At 41.9% G+C, this 25,237-nt stretch overlaps 1 protein-coding gene across 1 annotated transcript; it reads right to left on the reverse strand.

The window, feature by feature from the left end:
• Positions 1 to 1,095: 1,095 nt before the first annotated feature.
• On the reverse strand, positions 1,096 to 24,034 carry PLA2G4C (phospholipase A2 group IVC; the record flags this gene model as incomplete). The annotated part of the gene is made up of 13 exons (XM_080908708.1): positions 1,096 to 1,250; positions 2,572 to 2,743; positions 4,716 to 4,870; positions 6,348 to 6,494; positions 6,693 to 6,842; positions 7,579 to 7,632; positions 10,556 to 10,609; positions 11,455 to 11,595; positions 14,339 to 14,459; positions 16,218 to 16,407; positions 21,598 to 21,734; positions 21,948 to 22,059; positions 23,988 to 24,034. 13 exons carry the CDS (start codon positions 24,032 to 24,034, stop codon positions 1,096 to 1,098), a joined length of 1,635 nt encoding a protein of 544 aa, XP_080764834.1.
• Between the last annotated feature and the right edge of the window lie 1,203 nt (positions 24,035 to 25,237).

Here is a 25,237-nt window from a genome sequence, read left to right on the forward strand (position 1 = left end):
AAAGAGACAGCTGATGGTGAACTCTGGAGAGAACATAGGTGGTGGGTCCACTAATACACACCAATTCTACAAGTGGTGCCTGAAAAAGAAGAGTTAAAGGTCACTATTGATCTATGCAGGTGTCCTTGCCTGTGGAAGAAGACTAGAAGATTTGGAGCCATCTACAGACCACTGCATAGGTTCAAAGAAAGTTACTTCTTCCACAAGAAAACCTAGATCTAATCCCACCTCCAAGCTTAAGGGACATTCCCATTATCTGTCCTTACTGTGTATTTGTTTATCTAATGATGTCAAGTGCAGGGGCAACTTTTCAGATCTAAGCAAGGAGTTAAGTATTCCATCAAATATTAGACCCATCAGAATCCTCACCATAAAGTATTCCATGTTTTCTGAAGTTTCACACTGAGCCAGCAACAGCAGCTTTCTTCCTGTTTATTTAAAAGGTAAAATCATTCTACACCAATTCTTTGCATGCAGTTGTCTTTTCTATAAAATTCTTTATACCACAAACTTCATGGATAGCACTTTTTGTGCTCTGTAACCTTAACTTACCCAGTTCACTTAGTAACAAGTACTTAGTAACAAGAAAACAACAAGTTCACTGCCTATGAGCAGAGGCAGCTGAGAGAAACTATGTTCAGTTCTGCCATGTGACATGCTGCCCACTGTGGGAAGGGAGTACCCATTATCAAAATTGTGACAACTCCTTCCAGGTTAAAAAAACAACAACATAAGAGTCTGAGAGTAGGTGCAGGTCCTCAAAAGATAATGTCATTCTGGACAGGATGGCTGCTACATTCATGAACTCATAGAATCTGGGGTTACCTGCACAAGATCAAGCCAGTCAACAGTGCTAATGGGTTGGGGAGGGAACCTAATCACACATCCACACAGAATGAGCCACACACCTAGCCCCTCACTGATGGATTTCCTAGGCAGGGGCTCTAACCATAGACAAAGCAGCAGCCCTTCACAAGGGTAATTCTAGGCAAGACCTCAATTGTCAACCATACCCACAACCCTCACACCAGATTACTAAAACTTGGCTCTGAATAAAGAGCCAACTTACAAGTCAAAGCAGCTGTGTCCTGACACTCACCCAGCCACGTTCCTCATCTCACTGATGATTTTCGCTTTGTTTTTCTGCACATTTTCCTTCGACACCCTCAGCAAGTCAGTTACCATGTCACATGTGTATGAGTCAGATAGTTGTATTGTCCCATACTTTTTTCTCCAAATCTCAATGTCATCTGAAATACACCAACATCAAGAAAAACATATATAAAGTTAGGATTACTGTGGGAAAAGTCTGCTAATTAAGGTCAAAGTTCATCATGACCGGACAGCCTCTGAACTCATGAGATACGAGAGATTCCCTTAATGGCAGGGTTTCTCCTCTGGCCATGTCTGAAGAAATATAAACCCTGCAATCTCACCTCTCACTGAAAAATGTCATGTAGTCTCAATTATTTTATAGGACCTTTTTCTTTAAAAACTTCTTCATCCAGCACCTGAGATTCCTGAAGTGCTTTTCCATGCTAGAGGGGCATTCTAGATAACCTAAGCCATCCTGGATGTTCCTACCCTCAGTTCCTACTGAGCTGGACATCAATGGGAGAAGAGAGCCTTTGTCCTGTAAAGGCTCAATACCCCACTATAGGGGAAAGCCAGAGTGGGGAGGCAGGAATGGATTGGCAGGTGTGGGAACACCCTCATAGAAGCAGGGGGAGGGAGAATGGGATTCCAGAGGGGAAACCTGGAAAGGAGATAACATTTGAAACGTAAATCAATAAAATAAAAAAAAAAAAACAATAAAATTGTTGGGAAATGGTTTAGCAAAACATATACTGCTCTTTCAGAGAACAGAAATTTAGTTCCCTGCACCTGTGTCAGGTGAATCATAGCCATCTGTAATTCCAGCCCCAGGGGATCCAAAGCCTCTCTTCTCTTTGAACATCTACACTCACATGGACAAACAGTCCAACGCAAATACAAAGAACTAACAATAATTTTATTAAATTACTTTAAAATTAAAAGGGGGGTAAAGTAGAAAACGGGTAAAGCCACAGCTACAGTCTTAGCACTAAGAAAGTTAAGGGAATGGGATCCCTATTTCATAGCTCCCTCTGGTGATAATAGTGAAACCCTATCTATAGAAAAAAAAAAAAAGGCCAGCTCTACACTGTGTCCCACTCTGAAGGCAGAGTTGTAGAGACGCCCAGAGAGTTCAGTGTAGTAAACAGCAGGGCTCAAACTAACAGGATCACATTGATACATGCTAAGCCACACACAATTGTTTATCCTGGACTGAATAATGAATGTAATGTGGATGCCCAGTTGGAAGAAACAAGACATCCAGCTAGGACAAGAATGTTCCAAGGAAAAGAGGAAACAGGAAAAAATGTCCCAAACAGAAACTAAAATATGACACCTTTTTGGAGGCCATAGGTAGACAGTATGAGGCTTCCTACTCATTCCCTTGAACTTCAGATGTTGAAATGTGAACTAGGTGTCCCTAAGATTGCCAGTCCAGTCCCATGACTCCTTACCCTGTTTTGCTCACACACATACCTCCACAGTTGTCTTTGTTGAACAGAGTAAAGTGCATAACAGCAGGTCCTGTTTCCCCTCTAAGGATGTAGCAGCTCTCTGGGGCTTTGGCCCACTCCTTCAGCTGATCCTCCCTCACTTCAGGAAAGGGGATATTATGGTGCTGGCAGTAGTCTGCTGTGGCCCTGATGGTCTGAGAAGGGGAAAATAAGTGGCCTTGAGACACACTGGAATCTCAGCAAAGACCTCAGGAGTGGGCTATAAAGTGCATAGTTGTTATTGGATTTGGTTTGTACAGAAGACATCATACACTGAGGGTCAAATAACAGTTTCTGCAAGGGTTGAGAATAACCTTGTGGTCAGTATGAAGGACAATGTGCTTAGATGAGGGGACACCAACAGATATTCAGAGCTAGTCAATATCATTCCTCCCTGAGAGACTCCCATTTTTTATAAAACTAATTTATTTCTTCATTCACTTTACATCCCAATATCAGAACTCCCAATCCCTCTCACACTTCTTTTCCCCATTCAGTCCTAACCTTCCCCTCTGAAAAGGGGGAACACCCCTTGGGTTACACACACACACACACACACACACACTCTGCAAATCAAGCCATTTGGGGCTAAGGGAATGGTCTCTCATTGAGGGCAGATAGGGGGTCCCAGTTACCAGAACAGGTTCCATAGGCGGGCAACAAATTCAGAGACAGTCCCTGCTACAGTTGGTAGGAGATCACCATGAAGACCAAGCTGCACATCTGCCACACATACAGGGGAGGGGAGTCCAGGTCCAGTCCACACTCACTCTTTGGTTGGTGGTTCAGTCTCTGAGAACCCCTAGGGGTCCAGGTTACTTGGCTGTGTTGGCCTGTGGAATACCTATTCCTTCAGACCTCTCAATCCTTCCCCTAACTCTTCCACAAGACTCACAGAACTTCATCTAATGTTTGGCAGTGGGTCAGATATCCAGAACCAGCCAATCTCATTTCCTCTCTAAGAGACTCTTTAACATCTGCTTCACTGGGAGAATTAAATGGAGACAGACAAAGCCAGTTTCCATTACTGAATAACAGAAATGGAAAGTCAGCTCCACAATTGCTTTTAAATAGCCTAATTGTTACAATGGAAGTCAGTCAGTCAGCTTTCCACTATTGTAGGGAATGTCCAAACTAATCAGCTTACAAAGAAAGGTTCATTTGGGATCATAGTCTTAGAAGTTCCAGGCCACGTAGTAGGAGTGTATGACAGAGCTAAAGTGCTCACATGACAAGTCAAGGGAAAGAATCTGGCTGGTCTTTGAGAGAATGAGCCCAATAAACTCCTCCCACCAGACCAGTGGTTCTCAACTTGAGGGTCATGACCCCTTCTGGGGTTGAGTGACCCCTTCAGAGGGGACACCAAAGACTATCAGAAAACACAGATATTTGTATTACAATTCATAACAAAAGAAAATTCAAGGTATGAGGTAGCAATGAAAATAATCTTATGGTTGGGGGTCACCACAACATTAGAACCTATATTAAAGAGTCCCAGCATTAGGAAGGATGGGGGCCACTGCACTAGCTGCATCTTCTTAGTGTTCTAACACTCCCAACCTCTACACCAAAGGACCAAGTTCTAAAAACAGGCTTCTAGGATGCAATCCAGATACAGCTATAGCAGATAGGCAAGTGAAACATAAATGTGAAATAGAAATCTTTACCCTGCAGCAATAAGGTTAAGCAGGTATAGATATTTGCCACCAAGCCTGATGATCTGAGATTGATCGAATACAAATATACTTTTATGTTTTCATAGGCATTTCTTGCCTAGTATGTTAGTGTGGATTTTACAACACATATGTCGATATATTTCCCTTATTTAGTGTCATCAGAAGACAATTTATGAGATCCACCACAAGAGTCTGGAGGGTTGAACTCAAGTTAGCAAAAAGCACCTTTATCTGCTGAGCCGTCTTGCCAATGTACAAGAATCTTCTAGGTTCTTAAATGTATGATACTTAGGCATGTCCATGCATGATGCTGGGGAATGCATGCATGCCATAGTGCCCCAGACCACAACTGCCCAATACCCACTTCACAGCCAGACCCTGGGTTTCTTCATGCACAGCTCCATCTCTGCCCAAGGCCATCACAAATACATAGAAGTTTCTTTTCGATTACCTCTAATGGGTCCCCATCACTGAAGTCAAATGAGAGGATGAGGTGAGCTTCACGCACTGGAGACAGAACGAGTGGGTAGGGAGTGTTGATGGCAAAACCAGCATCCACCAGATGGAGAAACTCCCGGCTGCGCATGGCCTCATCTGCAATGTTACCTACACCCAGGAAAAGAACTTGTCTAATCTAAAGCCAGAATGTAGGTATAGGAAGCAGTTTGTGCCGACAGAGCTGGTGACTCAGAGAGGTGAGTAGGGACCCATGTCCAGCTAGAGTTCCTTTCTGCCACTGTCTACACATGGATTGAGTGTGCTCCTCAGAGACCCAAGCTTGGTCAGCAGTGTGAAGTGTGGAGACGGAGAAACCTTTAAGAGAAGAAGCTTAGTGGAAGATGAAAGCACCAGCCTTAGAAGGGATTTTTGTTGTACTGAATTAGCTCTGGAAAAATCAAGGTATTTATAACATTAGTCCCATCCATTACTATATCTCCTATACATGTGGCTGCTCTATCACATAATGTTGCAGTCACTAGTACTCTCTCTAATCAGAGGATGAGCAGATGGGGCCACCTCATATTGGACTTTCATCTTCTAATGTTGTAAATTAAATAAACCTCTTTTCCTTACAGAGTACCAGCCTGGGGTATTTTGTTATAGCCATTGAAAGCAGAGTGATGTGACTTTTCTAAGCATGTATGAAGCTAACCAAGCTAACAACGTTATGGAACTCATCTTCCTAGAGAATTCACCTTTCCTAAACTATAAAGGTATAAAGGCTCACAAAGATGTTCATGGTGGATAGTGTTATCACAAAAGAGTGGTGGATAAACTTTAAATATTTCGGCATTGTCATAGTCTGGAAAGAGAACATTTATATAACAAAAGGACAGAAGTTGGTAAAATCTATAAAGCAGCCTAAGAATAACCCAGAGGCCCACATCTATTCTATATGAAGGATCTATTCATAGACAGAAGAAAACACCAACATTTCAACAACATTAGCATGCCTTCTATTGCTATTGAAAATACCGTGTGTCTCTCACTGTGAACCACCACCATGAAGAAGTTCCATCACTCTGTTCAGTGAGTTCCCTGCCATGTCCTACATTTCCAGGAAAGGGAAGAGCTGAGATCACCCCGTGTTCTCCACAGCCTATCCCAGCCCATGAGATTTAAGGGAGATGAAAATGGGATATTCTCACCATGTTTATAGAGGAAGTTGTTAACAGTTCCCCAGCGCCAATTCCAAAAGCACTTTCCAGTTTTTCTCAGAAAAGTTAAAGTGTCAAAGAGCAAACCTATATGCAGAAACCAAAGGGTACAAAGTAAGCATCATGGATAGTATATGCTGTCACTCCTCTGAAGTCCTGTGGTGAAGCACTGACCTTCATAGTGACAGTTTCAAATGAGTGTGGAGGACCCACATATGCAACCCAAAGACAGACCTTCTCTCTCCTCTGTCTCCCCCACCCCTGCTTCCTCACACTCATTCTGCTAAACAGTATGTCCTCAAACCACGAGTCAAAACAAAGCAATCTAATTTGCTTCTGCCATGTACTTTGTCACACGGGTAAAAATAATGTAATGGACACCAGTGGGGACAAGAAAGGAGGGGTCTGATGGTGCTGGCATTTACCTCCGATATAGTTCTTCATGCTGTATGTGACGGGCTCAAGTGTCTGAATTAAGTAATCCAACAGACGGTCCAGAAACTGCTCCTTCTTCTCTGGAGAGATCTCATTCCAATTCTGGATGATCTTAGCCATCTCTTTACCAAACTCATCTGCCCCAAGAAACCCAGGTAATTACCTACTCAGGACACACCCATTCCATCAGCTGACGGCCACTGCTTGACCCACTCTATCTCATCTCCTGTGGTGACCTGGCAGTGGCTGTGTCCTAGAGCAATTTCTTCTAAGAGAAAACATTCCATCATTTAGCATCCTCACAGGAATGAGCAGGTGTGTCCTAGTGTACAAACCTGTCTCAGTACCCAGAACCTGCTGAAGGTCACAGAGCTTCTTCTTGAAGCTGGGGTCATCCTTATCTGTGATATAAGCCATCACTAAATCCAAGAGCATTTCATCCATCTCCATCCTTGGTGCTTCTGAGTATGTCACTGTTTCAGCCCCTACGAAGAAATGAAAATGCCACCCAGGAGAGGGTACCACTACCATCATTGCCATCCCTCACAAAAACCTCCTTTCCTGACACTACTGTTTTACCCGGCCCATCTTTTCAGTCACACAATCAAGCAAGCACACATCCTTTCTAGTCCAGCCCATGATCCTCAGTTACCTCATCTGTCAAAAAACTTCTATGATGGGACTTGGGTGATGGTTCCATCTGTGTGTGTGTGTGTGTGTGTGTGTGTGTGTGTGTGTGTGTTTGTGTGTGTGTGTGTACATGTTATGTGGAGACCACTTTCTCAACCTTGTGTGAGCATGGAGTTTATTAATTCTACTCAAACATTAGGGTCTGAGTTCACATCTTCAATATCCACTAAAGTGTCATACAACTCTAATCCCAGCAGTGATGGTAGGCATAGGAACATACTGAAGGCTTCTTGGACAGTCAGTCTACCCTACTAATAAACTCCCTGTTCACACAAGATAGAGTGATGGAAGAAACCAGCAGACATCATCTTCAGGTCTCTACATATGTGCATGCATATGTGTGTGTGTGTGCGCACATCACACATACACACACGTACATACACACTCACACAGCACATTGAGCAGTTTGGCAAAAACAGCACTTCAGAAGGTGACAATGAGCATCACTGTGACATTTTGAGACGTATGGCCAGTTTATGCAACTTCTTATCCATGTCCTCACCAGTGATTCAAAACAAACAGGGTACTTACTTCCCATAAACAGATATTTTTGCTTCAATTTTCCAAACAGGTCCATGAAATAGTCTGTAACAGGGTAAAATGCACAACATTCACATGTACTATACAGCCTCTTGCTACGGTGTTGAATATTTATTTTTTCTTTTCATGCATTTAAGACATGATCTCATATTGATGGAATGGTCTCAAACTCACTACATAAATGAAGATGACCTTGAACTCCTGATCTTCCTGCTTCCATCTCCCAAGTGCTGGGATCACAGACAAATACTACCAGCCCTGCATTAAGTGTATCCAAGGCAGGTTTCTCTATGGCTGTTCCTTTGTAAGACTGGCCATAGTAGACTGAAGCTTTACTGACATTAACTCTCAAGACCTAACACTGCCTCCCTTCCAACTCTGCCTCTAGTGAACCCACACTGATAACTTGAAACTGGATGGGGCAGAACACACCACTACAAATCAACACTACTTCTTCTGAAGAGCAAGCCTAATTTACCTACTAAGAAAGTAAAATATGACCCAACTTCCAAATTTAGCCAGTGGGAGGCTACAAAGAAATACTTTCCTCCCCCTACCCCTGTCTTTGTCTCTGTCTCTTTCTGCCTCTCTCTCTCTGTCTCTCTCTTTCTCTGTCTCTGCCTCTCTCTCTCTCTCTCTCTCTCTCTCTCTCTCTCTCTCATTGTTTTTTGAGAGGATTTTTCTGTATATTCTTGGCTGTCTGGGAACTCTCTCTGTACACTAGGCCAAAGTCAGAGGTCCACCTCTACCTCTATCTGTGGAGTGCTGATATAAAGGTGTGAGCCAACGTGCCTGGCTCTAGATTCATTGAATTTCCGAGGAGCACTGTTAAAACATAAAGTATGGTTTGGGTATAAGCTGGTATTAAGTGAAGAATGAATGCTTGCTTAAGAGTGTCATCTTTCAGTAATCATCATTAATTTTAGCAGCTACATAGAGGCAGAAAGCCTTGAGGTCAAGCGATTCCTATGTATAGAATTATATCCTTCAAAATGTCCTTTCCTTTTGCTGTAACTAGGACCTTGGAGAAAGAACTCTTTTGTTTAATTCATGGCCTACACCAGGTCAGCTAACAAAATGTCATCAAACAACCGCTCAGCACTGTGGCACTAGATGAAGCCAACCATCTTTACCATGAAAGCTAAGGAAACCCACAGCATTCTTGCCCACCATCTTTAAACAAGCTTTAGGTACCCAAATACATTCCCAACTTTCATTGTTTAGTTTAAAATGACAAAGCACAATAGTTAACAGCCTTCATTGTTTATCTTAAACTGAGCATGCACAATAGCGAACATCTTACTTATTTTCCCTTTGCTATTTTTATGTGCGTGCCATCAATGTAAGCCAAATGAGGGACATATGTATGAAAAGGTACATATCAAATGTGTTGTGTTGTGTGTGGAGGATCACTGTTTATCCTGGGAATTATCCTCTGTTGCTTTCTACATTATTCATCAAGGCAGGGTCTCTATCAAACCCAGAGTGAACCAATATGGCTATATTAGTTGCTAGTTTGCTTGAGGTATTCCTGTGCCTCTGTCACCTAAGGCTGGATTTACAGACAGGATGCCATGCCACCTGGTATTTACACAGGATCTAGAGATCCAAACTCTGGTCCCCATGCTTACATGGCAAATGCTTTAACCTCTAAGCCACCACTTTGGGTCTAAGTCTTTAATTGCTCATGCCCAGAAATGTGGCCACTTCTGAAATGCTTTGCCAAATAAATACTCACAACCTCTCCAAACAAGTGTTCACACTTCCTTTGTTTGAAAAGGGCATCACTTTTCAGTCAAGGCCTGACCCTACTTGCCCACACTGTAATAGGTAAGGCCTCTTTCGTCTACTGTTTTACCTCTTGGCTGTGGGTTTTGTCATCACACTCACCAAGATGCAGATCCATTCTGTCTGGTTACACTACTGCTGTTAGACATAGTCAGACATCACTGTGGTCCATTCTCAGCTCTAAGAACCGTATACATATTAGGCCTTTAAAACTCTTTTCTAACACACGACCTGGGGACACTATTGTCTCCATTAGAGATGGACTGTTTCAAAGAGCACTGAGTTAGCCAAAGCATATATCATACTGATCAGAGCTGTGATGTGGTCCCAGGCACAAACTGCCATCTATTCCTACACTATTGCTCACTGGATAGTGAGAGGAGGGAAGGAAGGAACTTGGCATTCTCTTGACTCAGTCATTAAAAAAAAAGCCCAAGTTGGAGACTGGAGAGATAGTTCACTTCCAAATAATCCAGGTTCAATTCCCAGTAGCACTGTGGTGCTGAAAACAACTCCAATTCCAGGAAATCTGATATCTTCTTCTGGCCACTGCAGCCACAAGGCACACATGTAGTACATAAACATACATGCAGACAAAACATCCATACACATCGAAAAAATGATGTCTCATGGGAATTGTGGGCATCTTCGTTGTTATTTTGTTTTCTTTTTTTAGACAAGAGTCTTTCTATGTAGTCCTGGCTGTCCTGGAATTCCCCATGCAGACTAGGTTGGCCTCAAACTCACAGAGAACTCCTGCCTCTGCCTCCCAAATGCTGGGATTAAAGTTATACATCACCATGCCTGGCAAACAAATAAAATTTGAATACAGGTGATTGTGCCATCCACACAATCCTTGGGATCATGGTATGGATTATTTGACAAAACCAATAATAATTGCAATGGTTCCTAGTGCTCTTACCCACTGGGCCCTTTACAGGAATTCACTGTCTTTACAACTACCCGTGTCATCAGTGTGGTGTAGATGTAGCAACTGAGCTACAGAGAGGCTGGGTAACAGAGATCACATGTAATTAAGGCTCTCTGCACCCAGCCGTTCTTCAGACATCCCAACTGCCCTCATGGAGGCTTGAAAGAAAACAATAATGTCAGGATAATGGCAATACTTTCCTCTCCTGTAACAAGAAAGAAGGTGCAGAGAATCCCCTCAAATACTCACTCCAAATATACTTCTTAATTTCTTCAATATCAGCAAGAGCACTTCCCCATAAACCTAAAAAGAAAAGAGAAATAAAAGTGAGACTTCTTGTAATTGAAGTGAACCAGTAGAGTTATATCATTACATTTCAACATCATTGCTGTAACAGAGGCAGAATTGGAATGTGGACAACATTAAAGGGTTTAGAAGTTCTAGTCTCAAAACAATGCTAGCTCAGGGGTGAAAATCATGTAAATGGTAGACAAAGTAGTTACAGCCAAACTGAAAAAATATAAAAAGCATCAAAAGATCCTACTTCAGTTATTAGATAGATTAAGTGCCATTTTCATGGGAAGATGATGGAGAAAAATACCAGTCTTGTCTCTGTTTCTATCTATGCAGAATTAGGTATCCTTGATGGACTTCACAATGTATCATAAAATCACATGCTGTCCGGTCATTGTGAGGCACAGCTGTAATCCTAGTACTTGGAAGATAGATGCAAAAGAAATAATAGTTCAAGACTAGCCACAGTCACATGTTTTAGTTCAAGGTCAAAATAAAATATATGAGGCCCAGTCTCAAAGAACAGCAAAAATTATTAGCAAAATGGATATATAACTATCCTCAAAATCCTCACACGTGCTGGTCACTGGATGAAAGTGTTTTACATGTGAGATTGCATTTAACTCATACACCTGCATTTTAAATCTGTTTATCAGAACATTTAGTAAGGTGCCATGTGTCTGTCAGGTCTAGAAATTCCTGAGAGATTATCAAAGTGTTCCTCTGGAAGGCCAGACACCTCTCCTTTTCTCCTAGCAATGAAGGAGTAGGGCAGAGCTACAGTCTCTGGGAGGTTATTCTTGCCTAATATTCACTTCCTACCTCCACTGAATTCCTTCTGATTCCATACTTACCTCTCAGGAAAGTCAAGTCTCTCTCAGGCTCAATTTTAACCAGTTTTCCATTCTCAAATCTGCTTCCAAACTCTGTGATGGGGACATAAGCCCTAAGGGCAGGGTATCCAGCATGATGAGGTGTGAATTCAAACCAGGAATCTGGGGAGGCAAAAAAAATAAATAAATAAACTACAAGCTCTGAGCCTGAAACATTAGGTGCCAGGTATGCCTTTTTTTTTTTTTTTTTATTGCCACTTCCTAACAGCTTCAACTCTGGAATGTGGGAATGATGAAGACTCTAGATTAGATACACTATGACATGAGGATTATCTGGGATGCCACGTAATAGATGAACTATTTATTTTAAGAAGAAAAATCACATGATCAAGTCCTAAAAATTCCCATCATGTAGCTATGGAAGGAAATGAATGGTACAGAAAGACCAATAAGGAACTATTTACAAGAACCCTCAAGAAAGGTGCTGATACTTGGTCCAAGATGCAGAGAGTTGAGTAAATGATGACCAGAGGTCTCACTGGTCTTGATTTGGAGAAAGTGCAGCTATTAATATATTCTTGACTACGTAACTGTCTTCCTCTATGAGGGAAGGCTGTCCTCTCCTAACCAGTACACAGGTCAGGAGAGACACATATAGAGTAGCTAGGATGGAAGAACATCCTGCCTAGCAATCCAGATTAGTCAAAATAATCCTGGTAATTAATGGAGTGACAGATGTTAAAACCAAATTAACCTTACCTCTGGACTGCTGTGGTTGGATCTATGAAAACTAGGTCAACCTTACCCACTTCAGTGAAAAAGCCATACAAGGACTATTCTGATGAGTTTCAACCTTCAACCTGACATAGCCCAGAATACCTGCTTAAAAGGTTTTAATAACTAATAGTTAATTAGGATAGTCTATGGACATGCCTGTGGGAGCACTGCTTTATTTATTTTCCCCCTATTTTTATTGGACATTTTCTTTATTTACATTTCAAATGTTATCCCCTTTCCCAGTTTCCCCTCCGGAAACCCCATATCCCATTCCCCACTCCCTCTGCCTTTATGAAGGTGCTCCCAGACCCACCTACTCCCTCAAGCTCACGCCTCCCTGCCCTGACATTCCCCTACACTAGTGCATCAAGCCTTCACCAGACCAAGGGCCTCTCCTCCTATTGATGCCTTGATAAGGCCATCCTCTGCTATATATGTATCTGGAGCCATGGGCCCCTTCATGTGTACTCTTTGGTTGGTGGTGTATTCCCCGTGAGCTCTGGGGTTGGGGAGAGTCTGGTTGGTTGATATTCTTGTTTTTCCTATGGGGTTGCAAATCCCTTCCACTCCTTCAGTCCTTTCTCTAACTCCTATACTGAGGACCTGTTCTCAGTCAAATGACTGGCTGTGAGCAGCCTCATCTGTATTTGTCCGGCTCTGGCAGAGCCTCTCAGGAGACAGCTATATCAGACTCCTGTCAGCATGCACTTCTTGGCATCAGCAATATTGTCTGGGTTTGGTGACTGTATGTGGCATAGATCCTGAAGTGGGGAATTCTCTGCATGGGCTTGCCTTTCATCTCTGCTCTATACTTTGTCATCATATTTCCTCCCTTGAATATTTTGTTCCCCCTTCTAAGAAAAAAATGAAGTATCTATACTTTTGTCTTCCTTCTTCTTGAGCTTCACATGGTCTGTGAATTGTATTTTGGATATTCTGAGCTTTTGGGCTAATATCCAATTATCAGAGAGTGCATACCATGTGTGTTCTTTTGTGACTGGGTTACCTCACTCAGGATCATTTCTAGTTCCATCCATTTGCCTAAGAATTTTATGAAGTCATTGTCTTTAATAGCTGAGTAGTACTCCATTGTATAAAGGTACCACGTTTTCTGTATCCATTCCTCTGTTGAAGGACATCAGGATTCTTTCCAGCTTCTATTATACATAAGGCTGCTAGAAACATAGTGAAGCATGTGCCCTTGTTATATGTTGGAGCATCTTTTGGGTATATGCCCAGGAGTGGTATAGCTGGATCCTCAGGTAATATTATGTCTAATTTTCTGAGGAACCACCAGACTAATCTTCAGAGTGGTAGTAGCAGCTTGCAATCTTGATTTCTGGTATGGAAAAATCTAGCCCATTTTAAGTGTCACTATTCCCTAGACAGAATCAGTATAAAGGGAGGGAAAGCTAGCCTAGAGCAATCAATTAAATAAGTTTCTACATTTCTGTCCTTGACTGTGGAAGTGACATGTTAACTTGACTTCCCTGTAACAATGGCCATGACCTGGAACTATAAGCCAAATGAACCCTTTGCTTCCATGGTTGCTTTTCATTACATTATCAAAAACCCATATTGGGAGGAGAGAAATGGAGCATTGACCCCAGGAACTTCTAAGCTTTAGGATGCTAGGGTGAGTGAGTACCTGAAACATTGCCTTATGTGCAACAAGGGTATACTCGTCAAACAAATAAAGGCATTTTATATTAAGTAAATTGCATGAAAAGGTCTTGGTTCCAGGGCAAAGACTGTGGCTTGAAACACTAAGGGAACACTAGGAAAGCCACCAGCACTAGAATAATAATTGGAACCATTGAGAAGATGACAGTGAAGTAGTAAAAAGTCATGCCACCGTATCTCCAACCTGGGTCCCTTACTTAGCCCACATTACAGCTTCCTTAGTCACCCCAAACATGTGTTGGCCTTCTAGCAGTTTATGAGACTACTGTTTGCTCTTCTATGATCTGAGCATCCTATCCTGAAAGCCCCTTCTCTTTGATCCCTTTGCTTCTGTACCTCCTACAGGCAGTCTACGGGAAACATCCATGCATTCTACTTATCCGTACATGCATTCCCTGCCTTTCATTCCCTTACTACCTCCCCTCCAACCCAATTTTTTGCTTACTCTGAATTTTTTTCTCCCTCCAATCAGCCTGAAGGTCCTCATCAATGGCTGCAAAGATGGGATAGGGCAACACTCCTTCCTCCACTTGCTTCTTTAGGCTGGACATATTCGAATCCTGAAGCTTTAGAGAAAAACAGCACCACCCAAATTGAATAAGGTAGAAGCACACTGTTTAGAAGAATATGGTTTTGTCTCTCCAAACTAGGTAGAATCTTTGTACACTGTATACCTAGTTTAGGAATATTTCTTTCTTCTTCATCTAGGAAACCTATTCCTACATGTGTGGAAGTCAGAGGACAACTTACAGGAGTCAATTCTCCATCTACTGTTCGGGTTCCACAGATCAAACTTAGATCTTCAGGCTTGGCTGTGGTGTCTTTCTTCACTGAACTACCATTACAGCCCCCTGTGCTTACTTTTCAGTGGGAGGACAGACAGAGTGAAGTGGAGTACCCTTAAAGGATAAGAGTGGAAAAGAGTCTCACAAGGATAGCGTAAACAGAGAGGTCATGTCCCTGCTCCTCTGATGGAACTCCATCCTCCTTCAAGCAACAGTGCTCATCAGCCTCTGCATCCAGGCACTGAATGCCAGTATTCTGTTCCCCATGTCTGTGAGTTTTCTATCTTAGATGCCTCAGAGGCAGTGGAATCATATGACTGGCCTGAGCCACTTAGTATAACTGAAGGGGTCAAATGTAGTATTCTTATCATCTACCCCACACAATCAAAAAAAAAAAAAAAAAAAAAAACCCACAAGAAGAAGCATAAGAAATTTCTGCAGGAGATGAATATGCTTACTGCTTTGGCCATGAGATATTTCACAGGTAAGTGTGTAAGTCCAAACTCATCAAAATGTGCTTGAAATATGTTCATGTGTTCAACTTTGTTTCAACTATATTTCAACAAAGCTTAAAAAATGTTAAACTATGAGATGGAGGAAGGGAGAGAAGAAAGGGAAAAGGGAAACAGACTAGAGGGAGAGAGATCAAGGTACAGGGAAGAAAGAGGACAGAAAAGAGTGTGACTGGCACAAAGTATATTAAAAAAAAAAAAACAGAAACAAAAAGGGAGAGGAAGGCAGGGACAGATAAAGGAAAAGAATAAGTATACATCAGGTACCTGGCCCACTTTGACATTTTTAAATAGTATCTGTTCCCCTAAGACCCACAGTCTGGAAGAAATCTAACAGGATCATTGGGAAAATTCAATTTTTCTCTTATGTCAGTCTCACAGTTCAGGCTGTCTGTTCCTCTCATTTCTAAGAATGGGACAATATTCAACCCAATCTAATCAAACTGTAAAAATGAGAGAAAAAAATACACTGGAGAAAGAACCCACTTGGGAATGACTCCTACTGCCATGACTGTCCTATGAGGAATGCACCCATGATGCTCTCAGCCTGGTAGTCACAGACATTTGGATCAGAACAGCCATCTGATCTGAACTGGGCAGATCAGGTGAGGTGCTCAGACAATCTGAGGGTGGCTCCTAGAGCCAGCTGGCTGGAGGGTCTGCATGTGGCCACAGTGGTCTTCTGGGGCTGGAGAAAATATTGTCCACTAAGAACATGGAGATGCAGAAAACTCCATTCTTTCTACAGCAAAGCATAAAATATGAATACAAAAAGAGAGAAAAGTAAATTCAAGAAGACAGACCAGTGACAGAGATGGAAAAAACAGGTTCCCGAGAACCTCTTTTCTTTGCATGTTCCTAAATGTTTCCAGTAATTTCTACTTATTTTATTGCACAAAGGAGTCAGAGCCTGATTCTTCTTCTTACAACCAATCAGGCTTGTCTAAGCTGCCAGATTTGGGCGATCTAAAAGAGGAAATTGGTCAAGTTATTGGGGACACCACATCCTCTGCTGGGAATGACTTACTTCTCTGGTTTGCCTGGAAACAACCAAATAGGCCCAAAAGTCAGTCAGGGAGTAATTCTCCTGTGTCGATGCCTGGATGGCTTTCCCCAGGCTCTTATCAAAGGGCCACTCGCTTTTCTCATACCGATGTTTCAGCTCCTCTTCCATCCCTTCCATATTTCCATTCTTGGTATAGAATGAAGACAATGCCCTGAGAACAAAGACAATGCCCTAAGACATGATAGGCTGGCAATTAGAATTTTGATCCACAAAGCTAGAGAGGTGATGAGCCAGGATGCCATTGATTCTGACTATTTCCCTGATGACAAACCAGGGAAAGAATGATTAACTGTCATAAAGGAATTTAGAGATGGTAAACAAAGACTGGAGTACATAAATGATTCACAGAGCCTCTGTGTGATTCTTCTACTTGGTGCATAGGCCAATGAGAGCAAGATGGAAGAAATATATCGTGATGTAATGTTAGAATACAAGACTGCTGCTCTTTCCATTACAGACACAATCGGGCACCTACTAATAGCATAGTCTCTGAAGATCTAATTAACATATTTCTAAAGAATCTCTCACCTGGAGAAGGGAGTTTACATTGAAGACATACATCCTGATCCCCAACTGTTTCCATGATTGGAAGTCAAACTAGCTGCACCCTGTCTCATGAAGAAACTTTCTTCTGGGACCTATAAGAAGGACCCTAACTCTGACACATGCGTCCTGACTTCTGTTTCATGAGGTCCCATTTATCAGTTCTTGATCTTGGAGCCTGAGCTACTGAGTTCTCTTTAGGACATCCACCACCACCACCACCATCAGTGAGTTTGAGGATCTTTCCCACTTTCTCTTGTATTGGATTCAGTGTATCTGGTTTTATGTTGAGGTCTTGATCCACTTAAACGTGAGCTTTATGCAAGGTAACAAATATGGATCTAGTTTCATTTTTTCTACATACAGACTGAGAGTTTGACCAGCACCATTTATTGAAAATGCTTTCTTTTTTTCATTGTATAGCCTTCAGATGAATATGTAAAACTCTCAGTTCCTCCTACACCATGGCTGCCTGGATGCTGCCATGTCCTGCTTTGATGATAATAGATTGAACCTCTGAACCTGTAAGCCAGCCCCAATTAAATGTTGTTTTTATAAGACTTGCCTTAGTCATGGTGTCTGTCCACAACAGTAAAATTCTAATGAAGACACAGATCTTTCACTTGTTTGGTTAGAGTTACACCATGATATTTTATATTATTGCTGACTATTGTGAAGAATGCTACTTCCCCGTTTTTTTTTTTTTTTTCTCAGTCTATTTATCATTTGTGTAAAGGAAGACTACTAATTTGTTTGTGTTAATTTTATATCCAGTTACTTTGCTGAGGTTGTTTATCAACTGTATAAGTTCTCTGGTGGAATTTTTGGGGTCATTTATATATACTATCATATCATCTGCAAATAGTGATACCTTGACTTCTTCTTTACCAATTTGTATCCCTTGATCTCCTTTTGTTGTCTTATTGCTCTAGCTAGAACTTCGAGTACTATATTAAATAGATATGCTAAAAGTGGGCAGCCTTTTCTTGTTCCTGATCTTATTGGGATTACTTCAATATCTCTCCATTAAATGTGATATTGGCTGTTGGCTCACAGTAAATTTCTTTTATTATGTTTAGGTATGGGCCTTGAATTCCTGATCTCTTCAAAACTTCTAACATGAAGGGGTGCTGTATTGTGTCAAAGGCTTTTTCAGCATCTAGTAAGATGATCGTGTGATTTCTTTTCTTTAAGTTTGTTTATATAGTGAATTACATTAATATTCATATAGTGGACCAACTTTGCATCCCTGGGATGAAGCCTACTTGATCATGGTGGATAATTGTTTTGATCTGCTATTGGATTCAGTTTGCTAGAATTTTATTGAGTATTTTTGCATAAATATTCATAAATGAAATTGGTCTGAAGTTTTCTTTTCTTTTCTTTTTTTTGGGGGGGTGTTGGGTCTTTGTTTAGTATCTGAGTAATTGTGTCTTCAGAGAATGAATTAGGTAGCATTCTTCCATGTTGCCCGTCTCATTCCTGAGCCCTGAATTCTGCTGGTTATCTTTGTGTCAATGGCATTAATAAATAAGAACATTTTTCAAACTTTCATGTATTTGACCTGGGTCCCCAGTGTGTGGCACTATTTGAGGAGGTTTTGCAACCTTTTTGAAAACAGAACCTTGCTATAAAATACATCACTAAAATTGAGCTTTGAGGCTTCACAGCTTTACCTCATTTCTCTCTGCATTGTTTTTGGGTAGAAGATGTGATCTCTCATCTTCCTGATCCAGCTGCATTCTGCTATGCCTCACCCACTATTACAGACTCTTCCCTAGAAGCTAGAAACCCAATAAACTCTTGCTTCTGTGAGTCACTTTGGGCACAATATTTAATTACAGCAATAGAGAAGTAATCAATCTAGTAATTTATGATGAAGCTCTAACCCAACAATCCACCTCAGTGTCTCCTTGAATCCCACAACTGGGACTGTATCCTAATGCTACACATGACAGACAGGCAAATAGTAATTGTTTTTCAAAGGAACATCTGTAAAATATATGACCATTATACCATTTTTCTAGCTTGGTTTCTACTGCTGTAATAAAATGCTAACAAAAACCAACTTTCAGAGGGAAAGGTTCATTTGGCTTACAGACTACATTATAAATCATTGCTGAGGGAAGATAAAGCAGGAACACTGGCAGGGCAGGAACTGATGAAGAGTTCATGGAGGAGTGTTTGATCCCCATGGCTTGCTCAATCTGCTTTCTTATATAATCCAGGCCCAAAAGCCCAGGGGTGACACTGCCTGCAGTAGGCTGGGTCCTCGCACACTAAACATTAATTAAGAAAATGCCCTCACAGACTTGTCTGCATGGTAATCTGACGCTCAGTTGCTCAGCTGAGGGTCCCTCTTTCCAGGTGACTATGGTTTGTGCTGAGTTGCCAAAAACAAACCAGACCAATCATCTTTATAATTCGACATCAAATGTAACAATAGGATTACCCTCAGTTTAAAGAGGCATGAAGAAGCTAAGTGCCTTCCTCTTGACAGGTACATAAAACAGACTGAGAACATTACTAAATGAGGAGAGGTTTTCCAAGGGGAACTACTGATCAGTTATTACATGGAAATTTGATATTGGCTGTTCTGGTAAGTGTTAAATTTTTATTTTTAATTTGTATCTGAGTGTGTATGTGTTCTCATGCCTTGACATGTTTTCTCACTAGCCTGGACCTCACTGATTTCCATGCAATGCTAATTGACTAGTGAACTCCAGGGACCCACCTGGCTCTACCTTCCCAGTGGTGACCTCACAAGTGTCTGCCATGCCACAATACCCAGCTTTTTAGACTATTTCTAATCCTTGTGATACTAATCTTCATTGTCAGCTTGACATAATGTAGAATCACCATCTCTGAAAGGGCGTTTCAGGGAAGTAGGAAGATGCACCAAAGAGTGATTCTCAATGTTCCTAATGCTGTGGCCCGGCTGTACAGTTCTTCATATTGTGCTGACCCCCAACCATAAAATTATTATTACTTCATAACAATAATTTTCCTTCTGTTATTAACCAGATTGTAAATATTTTTGGAGACAGAAGTTTACCAAAGGCATCAAAATCTGCAGTTTGAGAACTGCTGACCTAGAATGTGGAAGGGACGAACCCATGTGCTGGTGTCTTAGACTGAATACAGAGGATGAAGTGACCAGATTGCCATAATTCATCTCTCTACGCTTCTTTCTTTTCAGCTTTGTTTCTATTTTTAATTACACGTACACATGTGTTGGGATGTGCACATGAGTATAGGCACCTACAGGGACCAGAACAGTGTCAGATCCTCTGACATTGTGAAACCACCTGACATGGGTGCTAGGAACTGAACTCAGACCTTCTGGAAATGAGGTGAGTGCTCTCTCCAGCCCCTCTCTCTGCTTCTGAAATGAAGACACAATGTGACCTGATGCCATGCCTCCCCTACTAAGAGGGACCATACCTCCGCAAAATGAACCAAAAAACCTTCCCTTCCTTGACTTACTTTTTTTGAGTACTTATTATAGAAAGAAGAGACAATAACTAATATAACAGGTGTGTGTGTGAAGGAGCTGCCTCACCATTAAGATACATTTCTGCTATCTGTTACCTCCCCGTACTATTCATTCTCCACACATTTAGCTCAAAAGCTCGTATAGCTGTATCTGTTACTAAAAAGGTCCAAGACTGATTAAGAATATCTGCCCTGGACTTGGAATCAGGAGGTGCAAAGAGTGATAAAAAATGTCTGCCCTGGGCTCAGAATAAAGCTATAAGGCATGAGTGCTTCTGAGCCCTTTAGAATAAAAAGAGTCCTATATAGATTTAACACAGTATTCTCACATAAAGACTAAAAGATTGTAGGGATTATATTCCATTGACCTAAAATATACTGCCCTTGAACCTGTAAAACCCTAGAAATGAGACAGCAGGGAAGTGAGAAGCAGAAGGAGATAAATGTAGTAATAGAATTTGTTGACATGAACAAAATATTACATTCTATGCATAATGGAAATGTAACAGAGCCCCTTCTGTTGTACGGCTGACACACTATTTAAAATGTAACCTTGGCCCTGGGAAACGGAAGAGTAAATAAGAACGCTAGCTATGCAAGCATGGGTCTGAATCACCAATGCTCATGTAAAAAGTATGCATGGATAAACATGCCTGCACCTGTAGCACTGGAGAGTGATGCAGGTGGCCCCTACATCCAGCCTGGCCAAACTGTGAGCTATAGGCTCACTAAGAGGCTTTGTTTCACAGTAATACGGTAGAAACCAAAAAGAGACACTTGATATTTGTCTTGTTCTGGCCTCAACATGTTTGCACACAAATGTGCATAGCTCACATGACCCAACAGCCCAGCAAATATCTGGGTGTCCATAACAGTGTTTACAGAGACATTTAAAAGGGACAAAAGGACAACCTTTGAATGTTATCATACCATTTCCCAGGTTGGACGCAGACTGAATAGACAGAAGCTGAGCTGAAAACCAGCACACCTCCCTCCACTCCACATAGGCCCTTCCTGCCAGGACAATGCTCTCAAGCTAAAAACCAACATAAACCTTTCCTTCTTTAAGTTGCTTTTGTCTGATATTTTGTTACATTAAAAGGAATGAAAATGCAGCTGATTGGTATACAACAAGTCCTATACCGAAATACCACACTACACAGCATGAAATAAACAATTGCCACCTGTCCATGTAAGAAAAGGAAAAACAAAGGCAGCATGTATTTGGGGTATGGAGGAAGACACCATCTCATGCTGGTAGTAGAAAACATGGTGCATCCTTGTGTCTGAACACAACACTTACCAAGTGGACCCAGAGACCCCTGCAAGGTACGTGACAGCATCCAACAGGCCAAGGTCTTTCATCTCACTCAGCACCCCAAGACAAGCGATGTGGGCCCGCAGCCCCCCACCAGAGCCCAGGACAGCAATGACTGGAGCCTGGGCATTAGAGGAAGAGCAATTAGTGGACAATGTAAGGAACAAGAGAGTATCTAGGTCCTGCTTTCGTGGAGTGAAATCTGTCCCATGCTACTGCTGTACTGTAAGTTTGTATCTATTTACCCACAATTCCCTGCTCACCCTGGAGTTGAGCTGCAGAGCCTAGGGACATCACAGTCAATCCCACCAGTGTGGCCTTTCACTTGCACTCACCTGGTCAGCTTTGATGTTCAGCTTTTGTAGAGCCTCCAACACCTTGGGACTGCGTTTGTGCACAGCCACCTCTTCTTCTTTCTGTGGTCCAGTGGCAAAGTAAACCCCAGAGCTTCCAGAAACAAAAGGAAAACAGAAAATGTCAGAAATTTTTCAGTGAGAAAGAAAGCAAAGAAATGACCTAGAGTGATGCCCAGCAAAGAGTTATCTATCAGTTGTAGTTTGCTTAGAAGCAAAGGTGGTCAAGGGTTCTGAGTTTAAGAGGTGCATCAGATACTAAAACGTAACTAAACAGCAGCCAAGGGCCAGCCAAGATGGCTCTTACGGTAAAGGTGTCTACCAATCAGTCTGATGACCTATCCACATAGTAAAGGAAGAGAACGGACTGCCCTAGTTGTCCTCTGACCTACACATGTGGCACATGGGTGAAAGCATGTGGGCAAGCATGCGCTCACACACATATACACAGAAAACAGATGATGGATTAATGAATAAATAAATAAGTGTAATATTAGCCAGAGACACAAATGTCTCTAAAGGAGCTGCCTCACCCTTTAAATACATTTCTGCTATGTTACCTCCACCTTCCATTCATTCCCCATACTGTTACTTCAAAAGCTTATGTAGCTTTGTCTGTAACTGAAAAGGTGCAAGAACAATTGAGAGGTGGGGAAGGGGGAGAGGGAAAAGGAGGAAGAAGGGAAAAGGAGGGGGGTAAGAGAGAGAGGGAGGTGGGGAAGAAGAGAGCTTACTGCTAATAGCCAGGAACTAGAAACAAAGTAGATATCCCTAAACCAAAGAATGGATTTTAAAAAATGGCACATTTACACAATGGAGTTTTAGTCAGCAGTTGAGAACAAAACAAAATTGCCTTCATAAAATTTGTAGACAAATTGATGGAACTAGAAAGAAAAATCACCGGATATAGTGTGTACTCATTTATAAGTAGGTATTAGCTATTAAGAATAGTCAGGCCCAGAAAGGCTAAATAACAAGAAAGGCTCTAGGGGGGACTCACGGATCTCCCTGAAAGAGAAATAGAATAGATTTTGTAGTGAACTGGAGGTGAATAGAGATGGGAACAAAAGGGATCAGGTAGGGAACTGAAGGGTGAATGGAGGGGCAACTTAGACTCTTAGTGCAGTGAAAACATCCAGGAATCTATGAGAGTAAAACTAGTGAGATTCCTAGCGATGGAAGATGAAGAGCTTAACCAGCAATCTCCTGGAACTAGGCAAGACTTACAGTGCTGAGACTGAAACATTAATTCAGCCAAAAAAAAAAAAACTTTTGACCTACAACTTGGCCCACCAGCAATCCCATGCTATGAGAGGGAGACCATAGCAGGGATTGTCTGGATAGCCATGAACTGGACATTGGATAGTTCAAAGACCTATAGCAGAAGTAAACAGAACTGGCCAAATTGGGGGGGGGGGAGGATAATGAAATTATTACTAAGATTCTACTTTAGTCATAGGTCTAGCAACTGATGGGACAGGATGCAAAGACGCACAGCCAAACATTAGGCAGTGAGGAGAGAAAGGAAAGACTGTAGGAGACAAATAGGTTGAGACACCACAAGAACATGGCTCACAGAACCAATTACTCATAGGAGTTTATAGAAAATGAAGTGGCTATCACAGAACCATCGTAAGGCTGCACCAGGGCCACTGGATATGAAAGGGATTTTTATGTGACTCTGAAGAGTGGGGTGAGGGTGCCTCTGACTCTTAGAACCCTTTTACTCCTATTGGGTTGCCTCATCAGCCTTGACATGATGATTTGTGCCTGACTTGTTTTATCTTGTTACTCTGTGTTCAGCGGCTATTCCTGGGAGGTCTGACGTTTTCTGAATGGAAACAGGACAAGTAGATCTGGGGAGTTTGGGTTTTATTCCCATATGGTAGAAGATAATTATCCTCAAAAGTTATCAATTGATTTACACAAATGTGCCATGGCACAGCCACACCCCTTCTCACACACACAAAAAATAAATGTGATTAAAAAAAAACATTAAAACTGATTACACTCGTGACTTACCACTTATATGCATTGGACAGTGATTTGGGAGACTCTGCAGAGCTCATTTTTCCCCACTTCTTCCACTACTTTCAGTGTTGCTTCCCCTGTGAGACAACCAAGTCCTTCTTAGTAGGGGGTCATGGAGTTCTGAGGTCGATATTGGTTCCAGCTGTGGTTTAAGAGTGAGCCTAGATGGATAGTCCTTAAAGTACATTATTTCACCAGTCTACACTTTGCAGTAACTATCTAATAAACATCATAATGCCACTGATTGAATTATAACAGCCATTCAAAACAATTGACGTCTGGCACAGAATAAAAAAAAGTAATTAGGTCCTTGTGAAGGTTTCTGAACACACATAGGAAGATTCTGTCTTAAAACCAGATGTTTTTGTGTTTTCGGCATTTGTCCCCATCAAATTGTAGCTATTGATATGGCGGCTGGTAGGATGAGGCCAAGCTTACCATGAACACACTATCCTCCTGATGGCTGGTCCACACTGTTTCTCTTTTCCCACCCGTGTCCCTGGTGTATGCTGGAGATGAGCGTCACTATATAAGTACACCCAAACCATAAAAAAGCACTGGGCTCTAGGGCTGGCTGTGACTCCTGACCCGCCATTGCCCTGCCCCAAACTAGAAATCCCTTACTTCTGAAAGGCCTTAAATGGTTCAAGTCATTGTAGAAGTTGCTAGGAGACGGGCTAAGAAGCCCTGACACCTGGACCTGCCCCGCTTCCCCAAACACACTGACCCACTGAACACTCTATCCTCCTGTGGGAGAAAACAAGGAAAACAGACAAATTGCACCAGACAAAATTAGCTCTAGTGAAGAAAACTACAAATAGAGTTGCCATTCTCAGTGACCATAAGCCATGATATAATTCACAAGCCCAACACACTGCTGTTTTCAGTTTCAATGTGATGGGTTGCTTTTATTCTATTTACCAACTGCTCCATCCCTGTACTAGCTGAGTTTCTCTGGTACCTGAGTTGGTAGCTGTTGTCTCTAACAAGGACCCATTTGCCCCTGCTCACTGTCAGGGAGTCATTTACAGACAGCGTCAGTGACACAAACACGTATAAAAGGAAAGCTTGGTAAGAATCTGGTACTTACAGACCTTGGGGATGTCCAGCAGCCCTTCTGCACAGAGAAAAGATGGATGGGGAAGAGTGGCAACCAGCAATATATACTGAGGTCAAGGGTTGCTCCAAAGTGGCAGGCAAATGTCTGGATGGGCATTTAAAGGAAACCCAGCCTCTGGAGG

This window comes from Micromys minutus (assembly GCF_963924665.1).
Source record: "Micromys minutus genome assembly, chromosome: 32".
NCBI lineage: Eukaryota > Metazoa > Chordata > Mammalia > Rodentia > Muridae > Micromys > Micromys minutus.